Source organism: Coenobita brevimanus, chromosome 51, assembly GCF_032717465.1.
Source record: "Coenobita brevimanus isolate Jiangsu-jjx chromosome 51, ASM3271746v2, whole genome shotgun sequence".
In the NCBI taxonomy this organism is placed as follows: domain Eukaryota; kingdom Metazoa; phylum Arthropoda; class Malacostraca; order Decapoda; family Coenobitidae; genus Coenobita; species Coenobita brevimanus.
Window position 1 is genome coordinate 26,239,303 of NC_137004.1, and position 22,457 is coordinate 26,261,759.

Genomic DNA, 22,457 nt, shown 5'->3' on the forward strand with positions numbered 1-22,457 from the left:
GACAGAGAAGAATTGTGGAAGGTTTTGGGCATGTACGGTGTAGATGGTAAGATGCTAGGTGCCGTCAACAGTTTTTATGATGGTATTGAGCCATGTGTAAGGGTAAATGGACATCTAAGTGAATGGTTCATGATCAACGTGGGCGTGCGACAAGGTTGGGTGGTGTTCCCGTGGTTGTTCAACATAAATATGGATGAGGTGATGAGAGAAGTAAAAACACGAGTAATAGAGAGAGGGATGGTGTTTGTAATGAAAGGTGATGGATGGAACACATCAAATCTGTTGTACGCTAATGAAGCAGTGCTACTAGCAAATACCGAACAAGAACTTGGTAGACTAGTGCAGAGTTCTGTGGATGACTGCGAGCATCATGCCTTGATAGTAATGTAGAAAAAAGTACAGTGATGGTAATCAAGAGAGAAAGTGACTCCCAGTGTGACATTACTCTGAATGGAGAGACACTGGAATTGGTGAGAGAGTTCAAGTACCTGGGTACAGTAATAGAAAAGAGAGGAAAATGTGCAAAAGAGGTGGAAAGTAGAGTAACACAAGGATGGAAGGTGGCTAGTGCTATGAAGGCCTTGATAAGAAACAGAGGCTTGACTGTTGCAGCTGCACGAGGCTTACTTGAAAGAGTGTTAGTGCAACTAACATATGGATGTGAGACTATGGTGTAGCATGAAAATGAAAAGTCAGGAGTGACAGCAGTGAACTGGGACTGCTGAGGAATGTATTTGGAGCACAGAGAGTGGACAGGATACAAGACAATGTGATTTGTGAACAATGTGGTGTGAGGAAGTCTGTGGACACTAGAATTGAAGACAGTGTACCGAGATGGTATGGTCATATGAAAAAATTGGATACCAATAGGGTGGTGAATAAGGTATATCTGAGCGAATCTGATTAAGGGACTGACAAGAGATAGAGCTGGATGGATGAATGTTGTGAGAAGAAGTGCATGATCATGGATCTGGCACCCCTTTTAAAATTGACAGCTTTCGGATTGACTCTATTGGGTATGTTTATATGAAGCTACAGAATATGGTGAAAGTTTTTGGCATCTCAGATAAAGCTGGGGGCTTGAATGATGAGTGAATGGAAGCACAGCCAACTGGAGTGGGCAAACTTGGGCTGTCTGGAAGTTACTACTCTTCACCCTGCCCTAGGGTGAGAAAGGAGGTCTGGATGCTGATGATGCTGATGATGATACTTATCACCTAAAAACCCAAATGAATGGAGTTAATGATGATAGATGCTGCTGCTGCTGCTATTAATGATGATGATGATAGTGAAAGCTCATCTCAAGCAACAGAAGTTATAAGACATAATCCCTGTTAAGCTAATTCTTTATATGGTAATTTACCACCCCTGAGTCACTGTCTAAAAATCAATGTAAACTGTACCTCATATGATGCTTTCAGCTTGGCCCAGGCATACCTTCATTATACTGGCACCTCATATGAGGTCTGCAGAGGATCTTTTTATACAGTATAATAAACAGATGCACAGCAGGACACTTCTAACCTAATTAGAATTACCCATAAACCTGCTCAAATATGATCAATTAGACACTTTTGCTAACTGAGTACAAAATGAGAACAGTTACATTACTATGCTGCAATGTACAAATTAAATCATGTTTGGCCATACAAGGTCTTGAGGGTAAGTCGGGATCAGGCTGGAGATGACATCAGCACATTAGCTCCTATATAATGAATATCAACTGTCTAGCATACACAGCTAACATATTAGCCATGCAACTCTGGGGAAGCTGCACAATATTTAGGGGATGACTGTACAATATTTTTTTCCAACATAGCATAAAACTGCAGGCAGAGTGGCATGTTACTTTAAAAATATATGTGTCTACCTACGTGTACTAACAGACACATGTAAAGTCATCTTAATCCACATGATTAACAAAATTCCTGCCTCACCTCTCTCTTGATAAGCAGGGACTTCGGATGATAGAGAGTAGCCTTGGAAAGGAGGATTGTTCGAGCACGGTCAAAATTCTTTCGATCCTCCACTTCCCACTTGGCCCAAGATATCCATACACTCTCACGGTTACCCTGGTACCTTACTTGTTCTAAGAATGTGCTTGCAATCTGTAATATACACATGATAATCAATAATAGTATGCTTGTAATACAAATACTTAAAATATCTGTATTGTACAGACTATACAGTATAGTAATTAGGTATACAAAGGCATGGAGAGGCACCCCTGAGCAGAAATTAGTACTCATAAGTGTACAGTAATCCCCGTACTTTCCGGATGCCCACTTTCCGGACACCCCACTTACTGGACATTGTGGGCCTTGACTTTCGGGGGGGGGGGATCCCACAAAAAATCTGAATTTTTTCCCAACGGTAATTTGAAATTGCCGTGTGGCGCCAAACAGCTGTTACCCTATGGACCCTTCACCCCTTCCTTCCTCCCCCCTCCCCTGTCAGGGTTGCCATTTGGTGTTTTTCATTACCAAATGTGAGCCAATTTGGTGATGAAAAATTCGTTTGGTAATGAATCAGAATAATGCATTACCAAACGGATTTTTCACATGTATGAGGATACACAGGATGGAGATGGTGGATTGTTTGCTCTCTCTGATTAATCTGCTACCCTACATAGCGTGAAAATAATTAACATGCTGTTAATTATAAGAAGAGTGATTACAGCAAGCTCGCCCCCCAACGCAGGGGATTCGTTTCTAAAGTGGAGCGTTCGGCGTGAAACCGCGTGTTTTAACTACTCCTTATTTTGCTCCCTAGATCCTTGTGTTTATGTTGCCTTGTGTTTATGTATTTGAATGTTGAAGTTTGGCTATGTAGTACTGTATTTGTAAGTCTATCTATCTATCTATAGCCCGACGCCCTAATCCCGCAAAGGGTGGCCGCAGACAAAACGCCTCCAAGTCACTCTCACCCACCATTTGACTCCCCTCCCCCCAACTCACCCCCCCCTCCCTCATATACCTCTCAACTCCATCCCTCCACCTCATCCTCGGTCTACCCCTCCCTCTCCCTCCCTCCACCTCATCCTCGGTCTACCCCTCCCTCTCCCTCCCTCCACCTCACCTACATACACCCTCTTAGTCAGTCTTTCATTCTCCATCCTCTCCACATGTCCAAACCACCTCAGTCATAACATTAAATAAACCTTCTAACCACTTAAAGTGCTTCATATTGATTACCAATGGCAGATAACAGCAAACTACCATGTTTAGGGGACCTAGGGAGCAAAATGGTTTCAGGACTATTCGCTGTCAGGCCAGTTCGTCGTCACAACAATAACAAGACAACATAGACTTTGATGGATCCCCCTGAAATAGAGTTATTAAAGTATTGATTAATTAATAATAAATATATTTATAAAAGTGTTGATTAATTAATATAAGTATATTTATAGAATGACGGGGAGTCATCCAGGGTGCGAACTGTCCTGACGGGGAATCGTCCATGTTTTGACGGGGAATTAACATGACGGCGAATTGTCTCGGAACCCACCAATCGTGGGTAATCGTATAAATCAGGTTAACTGGTTACAAGGCTTTATTTAATGCTTTAACTTTCTTTAAGTGCTTTAACTTACAACTGCATACCAGAATAGTAAATATTTAACTTACAAATACAGTACTGTGGAAAAGCAGTACAGCAAATACTTAACAAACAAATAAAAAAGGTAATATTCCGACACCTATCAGATAAACTGGTTATAAGACTATTTCTTGCTTGAACGTTATTTAATAGTACTGTACTTTAACTTGCACATAATCAGATAAACTGGTTATAAGACTATTTCTTGCTTGAACGTTATTTAATAGTACAGTACTGTACTTTAACTTGCACATAAACTTACCAGAACAGTACTGTAAATATTTAACTTACAAATACAGTACTGTGGAAAAGCAGTACAGCAAATCACATCACGTGATCAAAACAAACCGTGCGTGCTGAGCTGATGTCTGAGGATTTGGCCTTTCAAAGGCCTCTCTTGCGTAAATTTATAGTTTTCGTAATGGTTCTTTAATCTTGTTGTCTTATACGTATCCCAGCACTAACCGCGTATAATTGCGAGCGCATTCGGCGAGAACGTGTTCAGGGCAAGTTTACTGTACATGTATTTCCACTTGTATATATAATTAGTGAAGAATAAATGCTAGTTTTACAAATTTGGTAATGAAAAGTTAAATTCAGTAATGAAAATTGAGGAGCTTGGTAATGTGAATGTTGCAATCTGGCAAACTCTGTTTCTCCGTCACCAACACTCCAACAGTTACTGCCTAACTTCGATCGCGAGTAGATGCTTATCGCAATGGAAGCCACACGTGCTCATTTTATGCGAATAAACAGCGAATAAACTGCAATACCTCACCACCAGACCACACAGGAATTTACAGTGTTGTGCAGTGTTAAGAAATTAGAATTTAGAGTGCAAAGGATTAACTGTGGAGTGCAAATTGGTGGTTGAAACTGGCAGCTGAAACTGGCGTGGTACAGTAACAATGTGCAGTGTTAAACAATTATAACTCACAGTGTAAAGAATTAAGTGCAGCACAACACAGGATTACTGTACGTGCTTCAAGAGCATTTTCACCACTGCCAAAACATTAGGAAAGGTGGCCACAAACGTGCTGTAAATACCCTGGCTGAGGTACAGTCACTTCTTATTCCTCATTCTTTAGTTCCTTTTCATTTATTTCATGCTTTATGTCCATTACTGATGTGAACAGGGTCTTAAATACGTTTAAATAGCTGCTATGCATGTCCGGTAGGGAGTTATCTAGGTGGCTTTCAAAGTTAGGCTGGGTTAGGGTCCTTAAGTACCAGTCCAGGAGCCAGGGGCCCACCTTCTGGACGGGACCACTTTCCGGACATGCCTTTGACTCTATTACATCAGATAGTAGAGGGATTACTGTACATATACACTCAATCCTCGAAAATCGCATGTTCATAAATCACGGCTTGGTGGCCGTCAGACTGCCGGCAACCTTAAATCACTGTTAAGTCACGAAAATCACGGATCTAGGCACCCAAGTGGGCCTTTTCCGAGGAGAACCATATACCGTGGCATTCAAACTGAAAATCGTGACCCAACAACCAATCACCACGCGTCCCTGGTGGCATATGTGCATACTAATGCCGCCATGTTGTTGTTGTTCTTGTCCCGCCAGTCCGCACACTACAGACCGTCGCCGTGGAGTACGAGAGTTACCTGCCTTTTTTGTGCAACTTCCCCCTGCCTCCTACCTGCCATGGCCCCTCCCGACCCCCTGATGAAGCGCTCTAAGCAGTATGGCGTCAAGAAGCTGCCCAGTTGTTGTATAGTCAACGTTTGGAGCTCATTCGTCGTGTTGAGTGGGAGAGAAGTTTTCAAAGCTGGTGAAAGAGTTTGGGAAGAACAAGTGTTGAGAGGTTCTAAGTTCTCCCCAACACCACCTTACTCCATTCACTCAAGCAATTTCATCATAGGATTAAGGTGAGATCCCTTAACATCGCTTATTTCTATTTAATACATGCACTGAATATTCCTAAATTTGTATGTTTGTATTTGATGGTGCCTAAATAGGTGTAGGTAGGATGCTGCAGGGGCGGGTTGGCCAAAGTCCAGACCCAAATTCATTTTTCACATAAGAGTTATTATTCATAAATCACAGAATTCATAAATCACGGCAGTGGTCCAAACCCAAATTGCCACGATTTATGAGGACTGAGTGTAGTACAGTACCAACCCTAGATATCATCACTACTGTTTTATCTGCATTTACCCTTAAGCCCTTGTGCCCCATACCATCTCTCCACTTCCTAAATCTTTGCTCCATCTCCCTTTTGTTCTCTGCAATCAACACCAAATCATCAGCACACATCATTCCCCACGGGAGTCCGTTTCTGAAGTCATGTGAGAGGGCTTCAAGTACCGTGATAAATAACATGGGACTCAAAACTAACCCCTGATGCACACCAGCGTTCACGGAAAACTCATCACTCAAATCTCCAATCACTCTTACCTGGGTGCGAACACCCACATACACAGCCATAACCACCCATACCAGCTGCTCCTCCAAGCCAAGCTTTCTCAATGCCCACTTCACCATCTCTCAAGGGACTCTGACAAAGGCCTCTTCCAAATCAACAAAAACAAAATACAGATCCCTTTTCTTCCCTATATATTTTTCCTGAAGCTGTCAAACAATGAATATGGCATTAGTGGTCCCCCTACCTGGCATAAACCCAAACTGCATCTCATCAATATATATCTATATACACTCAACCCCCTGCTATCGCGCCTAATTGGTCACAGCAAACGTGCGTGATAGCTGAATACGCGATAGCTGAACTGAACAATCAATGGGAAAATTTCTAATTGGTTTTTCGGTGGCCCATTTTTCTAACTTTTAACCACTTTATGCCTACGATTTCCTACCGATCTCTCCTCCAACATGAAATAAAGCATTATTATATTAATAATAACAGTAAAATGAATAAATAAACAACATAAAAAGCCATCAAACTTTTATAAGTTTTAAGGCTTGGGTGGTTTGATGGGTTCCGAGGCTTGGGAGTGGCTTAATTGCCGCCAGATCTCTTTAGCTGTCTCCACGATTTCTTAGTGTCCACAGCTAAAGGGGGTATCACAGTACATTGTATCAGGGATGGCCGAGGAAGATTTAAGTGGAACAAAACTTGCACGCTATCACACACATTCCTCCTCATACTGTTGCCAGAGCCCCGTCTCAGTTGTAAACATGTGATTACTTTATCGACATCATAGTTTTCTTGGCATAGGAAATATTAACTCTTTATAAGGGTTTCAAAACGATTGATATTTATTTAAAAATACAGTATTAATAAGTATTCAGTGTTAGGCTAAACTTCAATGCTGTAGTACGATATATTCTTTCGAGCTGAATGCGTCTTGTTCACACTGTTTTGCCCGTCGTATCCTCGGCAGGAATCCGTTCAGATGCATTCCAAATGCGCGTGGTATCGTTGGCAATTTTACCACGTTACCGTTCCGATTAACCATCGTATCCTCGACAAACCTCGTATGAAGTGCTGTGAAATAAGTTTCGCTTAGCCTGTCTTCAAACTCAATGCGTGATAGTGGTCTTGGGGTGTGTGATAGCATGTATGGTTGTGCATTTGATGAGTGCGTGATAGCAGATAAACGTGATAGCTGAACGCGCAATAGCAGGGGGTTGAGTGTATGTACACACACACACACACACATATATATATATATATATATATATATATATATATATATGTACATACTGTATATGTATATATATACATACATACATATATATATATACTGTATAGAAAGAGAGAGAGAGAGAGAGAGAGAGATTGCCCGATTATCCGGGCTATATGGTGTTAAGGGGTGCCCGATTAGTCCGAAAGCACGATTAATCCGACGGAAACAAAACACAAGTACTATACTGTTAGACTGATTTATTTACCGGTATATGTACACTTTAAGTACCAGAAGAACCTTTCCAGTTCAACGTATATTCCTCCAGCTTGTTTCAGTATTTTTCAGACTATATTCAGTTCGGTAAATCACATTTTCTTACTGAAAGATTTCCTCCCTGTTATTATCGTCACGTTCTAAAGCTGTACCTACGATTGTTTCCAGCACAATGGACGAAACTCATCGTACTCAAATGTGGACTTCGTTTCCCAACTTCCCAACTGAAGATTAGGTTAGGTTACATTATTAGGTGCAGTTAAGCTAGGTCAGGTCAGGTTTAAACATTTAGATTAGAACAGTGTCTTCTGCCATTATGTTAACGATCAAACAAAGAGTTGTCACACCAGAACAGCTAAAAACAACGGGGAAACAGATTTAACAAGAAATGTTTATTTACCAACCCAGAAATAATCAGAAAAATATAATAGACTATCAGGATGAACTGATTTGGTAAGGTGTTTTTACTGCTTACAGCAAAGCATATGTTTACCCCCCTCAAATCCTCAATGTTCGTGAGTTAAGATTTTTGTGTGCTCCCGTGGCAGACCTTGAAACCATTTTTTCAAAGTTATAAAGTCAGTTTCTTTTTCTTACAGATGTGAAAAGACTCGTCTGGTACACCTGGTTTTTTCCCCTCCTCCCTAAACCCATCTTGTGATTTGCTATGATTCATGAAAGAATTAATAAAATTAGGGGGCATGTTACATTAGCATTTAAACATTAAGTTAGGGTGCATGTTACTTTAGCATTTAAACATATCGGCGAAAACATCTGGGATGAAAGGACCGCCTAGGTGTTTGGGATGGTAGAGTAGGGTCGTGTAAACATACCAGGGACCTTCGTTCCCTTCCCATAATTGTTCGCAGTTTTTATGGCTTTCCCTAACTCAGCGTTACTGACACCAGTACAGTAAAGCATTGTTCAAGGCTGGCCATGAAGGGGTTAATGGAATACATTATTGTTTGTATCAATACTCTTTCTTTCACAAATACACGAACAAACAAAACCCTTATAAAGAGTTAATATTTCCTATGCCGAGAAAACTGTGATGTCGATAAAGTAATCACATGTTTACAACTGAGACGGGGCTCTGGCAACAGTATGAGGAGGAATGTGTGTGATAGCGTGCAAGTTTTGTTCCACTTAAATCTTCCTCGGCCATCCCTGATACAATGTACTGTGATACCCCCTTTAGCTGTGGACACTAAGAAATCGTGGAGACAGCTAAAGAGATCTGGCGGCAATTAAGCCACTCCCAAGCCTCGGAACCCATCAAACCACCCAAGCCTTAAAACTTATAAAAGTTTGATGGCTTTTTATGTTGTTTATTTATTCATTTTACTGTTATTATTAATATAATAATGCTTTATTTCATGTTGGAGGAGAGATCGGTAGGAAATCGTAGGCATAAAGTGGTTAAAAGTTAGAAAAATGGGCCACCGAAAAACCAATTAGAAATTTTCCCATTGATTGTTCAGTTCAGCTATCGCGTATTCAGCTATCACACGCATTTGCTGTGACCAATTAGGCGCGATAGCAGGGGGTTGAGTGTATATACATACAATACATATACAGTACTTATATATATATATATATATATAAGTAATCCCTCCAGTATCAGGACGCCCATTTTCTGGACATTCCCAACAACCGGACATTTTCGTCCCGGGATCCGATATACCCAAAATGGGCCAAAAACTGCATTTTTTTTTTTTTTTTCATCCGACTTTTTCTGCATCCTCCCCACTTACTGCCCATCTCTTGTTGTGTGCACGCTCGTCATAATGGCTGCCCACGTGCTCACTTTTGTGGTGGTGCCTTACCTGTTGCAGGCTCTCCTGCTGCTCTCATGCCTCTCCTTCGTGTGTGTGATGATGGCCCCGCCGCCTGAGAAGAGGAAGAGAGTGGTTTTGACTCCGAAGACGAGGGAGATATTGGAGAAAGTAGATGCGGGATGGTCTACCTCACGTATCCTCCATGAATTCAACCTAGCCCGGTCTACTTTGCTTGATATCAAGAGATCCCATGACAAACTCATGCAGTACACGGCTGACTTCTCATCGAAAAGCAAACGCAACGTGGAGAGGAAGGTGATATATACTCCCAAGTATGCAGAAGTCGACCGGTCTACGTTGATTTGGTAACGACACCAACGTGCTGCTGGTGTGATGGTGCGTGGCATGGAGCTGAAGGCTGCTGCTGAGAAGTTCGCAAGGCTTCACAACACCCTAGACTTCAAGGCATCCAAAGATTGGCTCTTCGCGTTCAAGTTACGACATGGCCTTACCAACCGTAAGTCTCATGGCAAAGCTTTGGACGCCAACGAGGATGGAGTTGACGAGTTTCGGCACAAGGTGAAGGGCTTGATCGACAGGGAGGGCCTCACTCTCGGTCAAGTCTACAACACTGACGAAACTGGCTTATTCTATCGCTCTTTGCCTACGAACACTCTAGCCGAGGAGACGGAGAAGCGTGTACCTGGCCGCAAGCTCTGCAAGCAACGGATATCTGCTTTGTGTTGTGCCAATGCTAACGGCATGCACCAGCTTAAGCCCGTTATTGTTGGCCGTGCAAAGCAGCCTCGGTGTCTTCATGGGGTGATAGATGTCCTTCCTGTCGTCTGGTACCATTCCTTGAAGGCATGGTTCACAGCCCATATCTTCAAAGACTGGTTCCACCGCCATTTTGTCAAGGAGGTCATCCACTCCCAGACGGAGAAACATACCCAACATACCTATATCCCACACCAAGCCCTCTTCCTCCCACCATCTCCAGACATCACCTTCTGCTCCCCAAACCTCACCCCCACTACATCATGGAGAGTGGTCAAAACCCTTGGTTCTAATCACCTCCCAATCATCATCACTAGCAAAACCAGAATCACCCCAGCTGGCCACAAACACACATACACTAATTATAAGAGAGCCGACTGGGAGGCCTTTGTAACTGAAACAGAACATCTAGAAACACTAAACAGTATGCCCATCACAAACATCAACACCGCTGTGCACACTTTCAATACAATTATACAAAATGCAGACAAAAGACACATCCCTAGAGGCAACAGAAAGAGACACAACCCTAACTTCACACCAGAAATTCAAGGCCTCATCAGACAACGGGACACACTGCGACACTCCCCAACACCCCATACACATGACACCGTACAACAAATACAAGAACTCAACACTCAAATAAACAATATCAGAAAAGCAAACACTAAACTGGAAAAATTACCTCCAAACACTTGCCCACACAACAAACATCAGCAAACTCTACAAAACACTAAACAGCATCACACTTTCCAACAGCAACACCACACAATCACATGCTGCCATCACAACAACAGACATCATACACTCAAACAAACAACAAGCAAACACTCTCATCAATCACTTTTCACAAGTCAGCCATCTAAACCCCCATCCCGAAGACCGATGTATCATCCGACGTAAGAGACAGTTCCCCACAGACCCAGACTAGGTACCTTTCACTTACAACCAGACGAAGCACATCATTAACAACCTCAAGCACTCATCTGCCTGTGGACCAGACAACATAAGCAACATTCACCTTAAACACATTGGACCACAAGGCATACAAGCACTCACCAACATATCAAACTACAGCTACTCACACAACATAATACCCAACATCTGGAAGCATGGCAATATCATCACTATCCCTAAACCCAACAAAGACCCCATGTTACCCTCCTCACATCGCCCCATCACACTCCTCTGCACCCCCTCTAAAGTCACTGAACAACTGATACTACAACTAGTCACACCTCACATTACCCTAGCCCAGTCACAACATGGCTTTAGGCCACTACACTCCACAAACACCCTTCTTACAGACCTTACACAGAGAGTTTTCGATGGCATGAATTCAGCTAGGCCACACAGAACAATCCTAATCACACTAGACATTAGCAAAGCTTTTGATGACATCCCCCACCACAACCTCACAAACAAAATACTCAACACAAACATGCACAATAACACAAAAAGATGGCTGGCAAACTACTTAGCATGCAGATGTGCACACGTAACATTTGCCTGTCAGTCTTCTAACATCAGAAACTTCACAAACAGGGTCCCCCAAGGATCTGTTTTGTCCCCTACACTCTTTAACCTATACATGCACGACATTCCCACACCCCACACACCACAGAGACACATAGCTTCCTATGCAGATGATATAACACTTACGTGTACGCACCATAACGCAAACACAGCTGCACACATCATTCAACGTTACCTCAACACACTACACGAATGGTTCACCATAAACAGGCTCAAAATAGCCCCAGCCAAATCTACAGTGACTCTTCTCACAAACTGGACAGCAGAACACAGTCACATCCCACACCTCACCATAAACAACACTCCCCTACCACACACACACACACACACACACACAAAATCCTTGGTGTAACATACAATACATCAATGTCATTTAAACAACACATCACAAACATTAAAAATAAAATAACACCAAGACTCAATGCCTTGAGGTCACTTGCCTATACAACATTCGGACACAACAAAGAAACCACCACCGCAGTATACAAACAATACATACGTTCAGTGATGAATTATGCAAGTCCTGCCTGGGCTTCTAACCTCACCAAAACACACTACAACAGTCTACAGACCATACAGAACAAGGCCCTAAAAATAATCACAGGCTGCATAGCTACTACACCCACAGACCACCTACATCAAGAAACCAAAGTCCTCAAAGTCAAGGATCACCTAGACATGAGAGGCATCCAGTTTCTTGCTGCAGCCTCCACAAACCTACAACATCCACTACAGTACATGGCAGCACATCCACCCACACCAAGGACCATCAAAACAACACCCAGCACACGATACCATACACAAATACTGTCATCTCTCCCCCATCGCCCACCTCAGACCAACTTCCAGAACCATATCCACACTCAGATCACTCGCTGCTCCATTCAGTCACTTAAAGACAACACAGCTGCATGCGGGGCCTCCTGACGTCCACCCTTCTGAATCTTATCTTCCTCGTGAAGACAGGGTCCACCTGGCCAGGCTGAGATGTGGGCACCATCCAGCCCTCTTAAGCTACCAGAAGAGGCTGGATGACTCCATCGCTGATGCCTGTCCGGGATGCAACACAGCACCCCATACTATTAAGCACATTATGGAAGACTGCATTGCACACAACCACCTACGCCAACAACACAACATGCACTCTTTAAGAGCTCTGTGGGAAAGCCCAGTCTCGGCCATGGCCTTCCTAAGGGACTCGGGGCTGTTCGGCCAGACTGCCTAGGGAACTACTACTACTACTGGGAATCCCACACGACCAGGTAAAGGCCCTCCTCCTCGACAATGCACCTGCCCACCCGTGCAACAAGGACTTGGTGGCTGAGAATGGGCGCATTAGGTGCATGTTTCTGCCACCTAATACGACTGCTCTCATCCAACCAATGGACCAAGGAGTAATCGTGGCAACGAAGAGGCTGTATCAGCAGAAGTTCCTGGATGAGGTGATGGTTGTCTTCGAGGACGAGGACAAGCACAGGAAGGGACGGGACACGCGAGGCCAGCGGACTTTGGAAACCATTCGCCGCTACAACATCAAGTCTGCCATCTACAACTGGGCCAGTGCACAGAAGGAAATCCTTGTCAAGACTCTAGAAAATGGTTGGTCTTGTCTGCTTCTCGGAACGGATGCGGAGCACTATTTCCTAGGTTTTGAAGTGGATGACTTCCATTCACGTTTTCATGCGCATGGCAACGATGTTGATGTGGATGAAGTGCGTGAGTGGTTGTATGAAGACGAGGGCGATCCTGGGTATCAGACCCTGTCTGATATCGAGATCGCATCTTCAGTTGCAGATGTCAGTACCCAGCTTGAAGATTCCGACGAGGACGGCGACGATGATGCGGACTCCTCTCAGCATGACACTACTCCAGCCATCCCCAAGCTGAGCGCACTCCGGGAACACCTAGAGTTCGTTCTGGACTACCTGGGCTGCGACAGGGAGATGGGGTCCTTGGGACTTGTGGAGGAAGTGTGCGCTTTCAGGCAGCGCATCATTAATCGTCAAAATCGTCGTTCCTTGTGTCAATCAACGATTGACAGCTTTTTCAGGCCCGTGACCCCCACTGTACCCAGCCCTGGCTCCACTCCGTTGCCTCCCCAAGACAGGCCCTCATGCTCCAAGCCAGAGCCCAGCACATCAGGCACGGTGGAGTCACCATTCGACGTGAGTTTGCACTTCTCTTCAGAGTCGTCTGCAGTGGGTACACCAGCACCACGACCCAGCGATGCACCCCTAGGTCACCTGCATGTGCTACTCTTAGACTCTGACAGTGAATAGATGCCAAGCACTTCTCCACTAGACCATACGGGAATTTACAGTGTTGTGCAGTGAAAAAACAGTGCATAGTGTTAAGGATTTAGAGTTGTGAGTGAAAAGAAAAAAATTTAATGGACTGAAATGTAACGTAAATTAACTAGAGTGTGTTATGTTTAGAAAATGGTTTTATGAGTGGAAAGACTTAAAGTGCAGAGTGCAACACTTAATTCATTAAGGTACAATGGAGCGCAAGTAAGACAAGAGTGCGCAGTGTTAAGAGAATGGAATTCTGAGTGCAAATGACTAAGTTCTGTGCAAGACTTCATGAACAGTGTACCGCAAGTGCTTCAGGAACTCCTTCTTACTGTCAGAGTCTGAGAGGAGGCGGGTTATTCATCGAGATGGCCAGGGACTTGCTGTAAGTAGGCAGAATGTTTCATATTGTACTGTACTGTTTTTTCCATACTTACAGTACCTCTAACACCTCATTTCACTCTTTTATGTCCCTTATCGGTGTGAATAGTGTCTTAGGTGCTATGCATGTGCAGTAGGGAGGTGTTTTTCTGAGTTAGGCTAGGTTAGGGTCCATAACTACCAGTCCAGGAGCCAGGGACTTGTTAAGTACCCAGAATGTTTAATATTGTATAAACCTACCTCAAAAAACTCATTTTATGGTTCTTTTGCATTTATTTCAGTCTCTTATGTCCCTTATTGGTGTGACTTGGGTCTTAAATAGGTGCTATGCATGTCCAGAGGGAGTTGTATAGGTGTTTTTCTGAGTAAGGGTCCATAAGTACAAGTCCAGAAGGCTGGGGCCTAATATCCAGACGGGATCAGTATCCGGACATGCAGTTGGCTCTATTACACCGGATATTGGAGGGACTACTGTATATACAGTCACTACTCGTTTTACGTCGATTCGGTTTATGATACTTAGTTACAACGATAATAGAAAAGTTCCACCCCAAAATTCAATATATAATAAATTTCCCGCTATAACGATTTTGCCATCGGAAAGCGCCAGGCACACGCAAGGTGACCGTCGCTTGTCTCAGGCAAGATGGCGGCCCCAACATGAAGCGCATTGTTATGGTTCAGGTCCCACCACCCCTTCAAAGCCCTGTCTTTTCAACTTGTTCGTGCGTGCCCCCCTCTGTTATCATCACCTTACAGACAAACATCGTACTACAGTACTGTGGATTTGTGTGCCCAGTGGTAAGGTCAGTTCCAGTGTAGGCCCCAGTGCTATGGTTGATGCAGGTATGGGCCCCAATGCTAAGGTTGGTGCAGGTATGGGCTGGATTTCCCTCCCCCTAACCTGTTCCTGTCAGACTCAGAGGCTGACCACTAGTGCCTGTAAGCACAGGCTGTTCCCCAGCCTCGGGGGGGACGACTTGTAGGTGACCTGAACCAACACAGGAAGGAATGAATGTGGGTTGTCATTTATGGTTCAGTCTTGGTTAGGTGACTTTGGGAAGTTGAGATGACGTAACTCCCTTTTTATAATGTGTTTCAATCTCCCGATTTACGATAAAATCAGTATACAATAAGGTATGACCTGATGTAGTCCCATCGTAAAACGAGTAGTGACGGTACATATATATATATATATATATATATATATATATATATATATATATATATATGTATATACAGTACCCTCGCGTCCAACACGGTAATATTGTCATGCATGGGTCCCGTGTTGGACAAACAATAGAGCTTATGGGGAAAAATGAATTATGTCAGCAACCCTCGAAAAATCACCCTAAATACCTACCATATACCTATACATATATTGGTACTATTGTAATTATAATAAATGGTACTGTGCTATGAATGATAACTAACCTTTTAGGATAGTGTTGGTGGGCTTGCTGGGAATGGAAGGTGGTATCCAAGACCGTAGGTAGTCCTACTGGGTCCCCGGAGGATGGCTGCTGGCGTCACTAGCGGGTAATGGCTGTTGCTCCTCCTCAACCTCCCTCATAAATCCTTCGAAATCAGACTCAGAATCACTATCTTCATCCACAGCCATGGAAGGTCCTGCTTCTGCTTGTCCTAGCACTCTGTAAGCCTTCACTGCTGCCAGGATCTTGTCTTGGTTTTTTATTATGGTCCTCACGTTGGCTTCATTCATGTCGTAGGCCTTGGCAATGTCAACTTTCTTCTCCCCTTTCTTCTTCCTCTCAATGCTTTCTAGCTTGGTGGCCTGAGGGAGGTGCCGACGCTTCTTGGGGTTCTCAGAAGGCTTCCTAGGCATCGTGAGCAGGGTAAAATGCAGTAACAAAGGCAGAAAATGCAGCAAGAAAAAAGCACCTTCCAATGCGAATGCGACTGAGTGGCGCTGTGGTGGGAGAAATTTAAACAAAACATCACGTGACAGCAGAAGCGTTTTTAATTGGGCGGCATCACGATCACGTCACGATAGCGGGCGGGGAAGGCTACTTGATCAGAAGTTTTCATTGGCTATCACCATCATGGGAATGTCCAGTATGACCGTGTTGGACCGGGGGTAATCGTGCTAGACGTGAACTCTGCTGATTTCGCCCACTTCTCGGAGCTCTGTGCATGTTATGCTAACACACTCGTGTTGCAGTAATTAAATCGTTTTAAATAATACTAATTATTTGCTCTCCGTGCTGGACGTGAATCGTGCTGGACTAACTCGTGTTGGACGCGAGGGTACTGTATATATATATATATATATAAGTAACCCCTCCAATATCCGGATCAATAGAGCCATAGGCAGGTCCGGATAGTGGTCCTGTCCGGATATTGGGCCCCAGCTTATGGACTAGTACTTACGGACCCTAACTCTGAAAAACACCTATACAACTCCCTCTGGAAATGCATAGCACCTATTTAAGACCCAAATCACACCAATAAGGGACATAAAAGACTGAAATAAATGCAAAAGAACCATAAAATGAGGTTTTAGAGGTGAGTTTATACAATATTAAACATTCTGGGTACTTACAAGTCCCTTGGTCTTGGACTGGTTTGAACCGCCAGTTTGCAGTCCACAGTTAATCCTCTGCACTCTAAATTCTAATTTCTTAACACTGCACAACACTGTAAATTCCTGTGTGTTCTAGTGGCAAGGTATTGCAGTTTATTCACTGTTTATTCACAAAAAACAAGCACCTGTGGCTTGCACTGTTATGAGTATCTGCTCCCCATCGGAGTTAAGCTGTGACTGTTGATGTTGGTGGGGTAACAGAGTTGCCAGATCGCAACAGCCACATTACCAATCTCCTCAACTTTCATTGTCAAATATAACTTTTCATTACCAAATTCGTAAAGCTAGCATATATTCTTCACTAATTATATATACAAGTGGAAATACATGTAATCACTCTCCTTATAACTAACACCATGTTGATTATTTTCACACTATGTAGGGTAGCAGATTAATCAGAGAGAGCAAACAATCCACCATCTCCATCTTGTGTATCCTCATACATGTGAAAAATCCATTTGGTAATGCATTATTCTAATGCATTACCAAACGAATTTTTCATTACCAAATTGGCCCACACTTGGTAATGAAAAATACCAAATGGCAACCTGACAGGGGAGGGGAGGGGGAGGAAGGAAGGGGCGAAGGGCCCATGGTGTAACAGCTGGGTGGCCCAGGTGGGAATTTCAAATTATGGGAGGGAAAAAAAGTCAGATTTTTTTCGAATTTTTTGCAGTTTTTGGCCCATTTTGGGAATATTGGATCCCAGGAGGATTATGTCCGGTTAGTGGGGATGTTCGGATATTGGGCGTTCGGATATTAGAGGGATTACTGTGTATATATATATATATATATATATATATATATATATATACATATATATATACAGTACACCCTCATTATCGACGGGGTTAGGTACCTAAGATACCCGTCGATGCCTAAAACCGTCGATACCGATTTTCGTCTTGTCAGGTACCCTTTGTTTATATATTTTAGTATCCCTTCAGTCACTCGTATGTAATATGCAGTTTAGTTTTAGTGTTTCTTAGAAATAAATTAGTTAGGCAATTGAAAAACTGAATATCATAATAAAACTACAGTACTTATATTAAGTAAAGAATTATGGAAAAAAATAGCATAATCTCTGATGTTGATGCATAGTGGTCATACACTGGACCTCAACTTGTAATGGCTGCTGTATCATCACTTCTCTCTCCACTTACACCTCACTCCATCTAAAAATAAAAGGCGAAACTAGCAGTTGTAGCCATCCATACGTTTACATAACCGAGTGTGTAAAAAAAAAAAAAAAAAAAAAAAAAAAAAAAACACGAAAGCAGCAGTGGTGGTCATTCATACGTTCTAATAACTGAGAGTGTGAGGCAAGTGTTACGTTAGATCAGCTGTTCACACCGATCTTCACAACACACGCGTGGTGCTGCTAGCTCATACCAGAGAGACCACGCTCTCCTATTTACCTTCATTCTCAAGAGCTTCCTTTCATTCTTGATATTCCATTTCTCCCAGACCTAAATTTTCACGACTGTATGGCAATTTATGCCATCAAAGATGAATTTTAGCCTAGCTTTCGCTAGGATCTTCTTATAGGAAAATTCAACTCTCCTTATGCTCGTATATTTCATATCTAATCTCTGCTTAACTTTTGCAAGAAATATCCTTTATTGACAAAAAATCCAACTCGTCTTTAACATTATAACAAATGATACAGGAGCATGGGTTTTATCATATGTCCTCCTGCAATACCACTCGACAGCACAGACACACGATCTTTTGCTGCTTTAAAGCCTGACGCACTTTTCTCCTCCTTCGAAATGTACGTTCTTTTAGGCATTTTCTTCCACCACAGGCCTGTTTTGTCCGCATTAAACACTTGTTCAGGCCTGTACCCTTTCTCCCTTATAAGTTCAGCAAAGTCACGTGGGTACGATTCTCCTGCTATCTGATCTGCTGAAGCTGCTTCACCAGTCATCCTAATTTTATGTAGGCCATACCTTTTCTTAAAATTCTCGAACCAGCCCTTGCTGGCTGCAAATTTCTTTTGCCTAGAAGCACCAACATTACTAGGCCTATCACCATCGTCATTACTTTCATCACCATCATCACTATTTTCACCTGCTTCACTTTCATCACCATTATCTTCACCAACACCACTGCTTTCACCAGCAAACCGAGCATAGAGTTGTTTTGCTTTGTTTCTGATGAACTGGGAGTCTAGCGGCACGTGTCGACGGTTTAAGTCCTCAATCCAAATATTCAGTGCCTTTTCCATTTTCACCAAGGCATCATCTCTCACATGCATCGTTACTTTAGCCGATCCTGGTGTGCACGAAGCCAGAGCATCTTTAATGTCTTTTTCTCTCCGTTTTATGCCACGAACACTGGACTCATTCATGCCATACTCGCGACCAACCGCTGCATAGCTCATTCCACTTCTAAGTTTTTGTAATATTTCGTTCTTTACTTCCTAGGTAAGTACTTTCCTTGCTCTCTTAGCTGCCTTATTTCCAGTTGGAGTGTTACAAGGGCGCTTCGGAGCCATGATGATCGCGAAACCACGATAGATGTGGCCGAACATGATATGAGAACAACAAACAAACGTGTACTGATGCTGTTGTTTGTTGGGTCGGCGGGAACATGCCGCGAGCAGCCAGAGACACCTGGCGGGATGGCGCGCAAACTTGCTAGGAGGTGCCAATACAATTCTTTATTTTTTTATTTTTTAAATAATAATAATTTAACTCCCAGGAGAAAAAAAAACCGTTGATAATCAAATCCGTCAATAAAAAAAACGTCGATAATGAAGGTGTACTGTATATATATATACTGTACTGTATCTATATCTCTCTATCTATCTATCTATATATATTTACATAGTATTTTTTTTTTAATGCTAGGAAGAAGGAACCAAAGGCCATGAGCCTGCAATAACTGTTCCTTCCAAGAAAAAAACAATATACAAGAGAGAGCCAAATTCAAGATCCGATCATTTCGAGATGCCTGGACACACTGCGTTTGAAAGACTGGAGATCATAAGAAGCAGGAAATAAAGACAGAGGGAGACAGTTCCAGAGCTGACGTTGCATAAATGAAGGCCTGGGAGTAACGGTTAACTCTTGTATCAGAGAGCTGGACAGAAAAGGGATGAGAGGTTGCTGCTACGCGGGTGCTATGTGCCCATCATAGAGGTGGAGGAATGCAAGCAGACAGTTCAGAGGAGCAGTGACCATTGAAGTAGCGATAGAAAGGGGATAAAGATGCAATAGTGCGGCGAAGGGACAGAGGTTGAAGGGGGCAGGTAAGAGGAGGAAAGTTAATGAGACAAAAAGCCTTTGACTCCACCCTATTGAGAAGAGCTGTGTGTGGGGAACCTCCCCACACATGAGAGTTGTACTCCACACAGGGGCGGATAAAACTCATGTATAAAGTCAACAATTATGCAGGGGTAAAGAAGGAATGGAGCTGGCATAGCACACCTATTCTCTTGGAAGCAGATTTTACAAAAGATGTAATATGATCTTTCCAAGATAAGTCCCGAGTGAATGAAAACCCCAAGCTTGTTCAAGGATGATGCAGGATTAAGCTGACTATTATTAAACATTAGTGGGTACACCTGCGGAAGATTTTGTCAGGTTGATAGGTGTAAGAACTGAGGCTCTGATGCATTAAAAACAACAAGATTATTTTTACCCCACTCAGAGATACGAGCCAGGTCAGACATTAGGTGTGCCACAGCCTCATCCCTTGTTTGCTGAAGTAACTGCTGAGATGGACGTTGCGGGAACCAAATGGAAAGGTGAAGAGTGGAGTCATCAGTGTACAAAAGGATAGGGTTAGATGTACAGCTTAGAAGGTCATTGATGAATAAAAGGAAGAGAGTTGGTGATAGGACAGAGCCCTGAGGAACACCACTACTGATAAATCTAGGAGAAGAACGATGGCCATCTACAACAGCGGCTATAGAACAACCAGAAAGGAAGCTACAGATGACAGAACAGATAGAAGGATAGAAACCGTAAGAGGGCAGTTTGGAAATTAAAGATTTATGCCAGACTTGATCGAAAGCCTTTGAGATATCATGTGCAATGGCAAAACTTTCGCCAAAGTCCCGAAAGGAGGATGACCAGGTGCCTGAAAGATAGGTGAGAAGATCGCCAGTGGAACATCCCTGACGGATCCCATACTGACGATCAGAAAGAAGGTTGTAATAGGAAAGATGCTTTACAATTTTCTGATTAAGAGCTGACTCAAAAACTTTTGAGATACAGGATGTTAAAGCAATTGGACGATAATTACAGGGTTGGGAATGGTCACCCTTCTTTGGGACTGCCTGAATGAAAGCACACTTCCAGCAAGAAGGAAAGGTACAAGTTGAAAGACGAAGGCAAAAGAGTTTGCCTAAGCAGGGTATAAGCACAGAAGCATACTTCTTAAGAACAACAGGAGGGACTCCATCAGGCCCATATGCCTTGTTAGTATTGAGGCCAGTGATGGCAGAAAATACATCAGCTGAAGAAATTTTAATGTCAGCCATGAGGAAGTCAAAGGGGGGAAGTGATGGAGGAACAGCACCGGAATCATCTAAGATGGAAGAGATCTGCTTTATCAGTAGAAGAAATAGCTACAGAACCATCAGAGTGGAAGAGAGGAGGAAAGGATGATGAGGTAAAGTTGTTAGAAAGGTTTTTGGCATGGTGCCAGGAGTGGGAAGATTTCGAGTTGGAAAGTTGAGAGCATTTAGTACAGATGAAATTATTATTAGCAGAGCGAAGAACAGACTTAGCACGATTCTGGGCAGAAACGTAAAAATGATGTGATTTAGTGGTGGGTTGGCTCCGGTACCTTTTATAGGCCCTCTCCTTGTTGCGGACAGCATTAGAACAAGCGTGATTAAACCAAGGCTTTCTGGCATTAGTCAAAGGATATATATTGACTTGTAAATTGATATACCTATACTTTATCACATCCTCTATCAAACAAAATTACATGAAAACAAATATGAAAAACACAAAAAAGATTTAATTTTCCTCATGGGGTGCAATTCAGATTAACAGTCTGCTGTATTTTGTGGGTTAACTAAATTCAGCTAGAGCAAATCATAATGTCTAACTCACCTCCTCCTTCCATCCAATGAAGTGTGCAAAGCTGATCCTGAGGTCCCAGGTGTCACTGTGGGAAGGCCACGCTCGGGTCAGAAAACGTGCCAGCTTTAGTACACGACGTGCTATTTTTGCTTCAATCTGCTGCTTCTTTTCCTGAATTCCCATTTGCTGTAAAAATAAAATTCTTGATCATTATCCAGTCCTCACTGAACCATCATGAGTAGGCAGACCCTAAACTAGCCTGCTCAGTCCACACATTTACGGTGAAACAAGCAAGTTGCAAACCTGAGCAGCACTGAGCAATAAATCGCAACCATCCCATGGATTTAAGACTTTTAAAGTCACATTCAGTTGAAGCCTGTTAATCCACAATACTACAAGATATCCACTTGCTGATTACAGTATAATTATAGAAAGTAAGTAACATAATGGAATACCATTACACAACAGCCTTTCTATTTATCATCATTATCATCATATGGACCTCCTTTCCCACTTTAAGACAGTGTGAGGAGTAGCAAGTCCAGACAGCCTGAGTCTGCCCAATCCAATGGGCCA

At 42.9% G+C, this 22,457-nt stretch overlaps 1 protein-coding gene across 1 annotated transcript in view; it reads right to left on the reverse strand.

Annotated features, from left to right (window-relative positions):
• Positions 1-22,457, reverse strand: part of LOC145400191 (uncharacterized) — a 170,019-nt gene that overhangs the window by 130,164 nt on the left and 17,398 nt on the right. Inside the window, exons 3-4 of the mRNA XM_080272705.1 lie at positions 21,912-22,067; positions 1,938-2,108 (exon numbers count right to left, since the gene is read on the reverse strand). Coding sequence (XP_080128831.1) covers positions 1,938-2,108; positions 21,912-22,067 — 327 coding nt within the window. The remainder of the gene's footprint in view (positions 1-1,937; positions 2,109-21,911; positions 22,068-22,457) is intronic.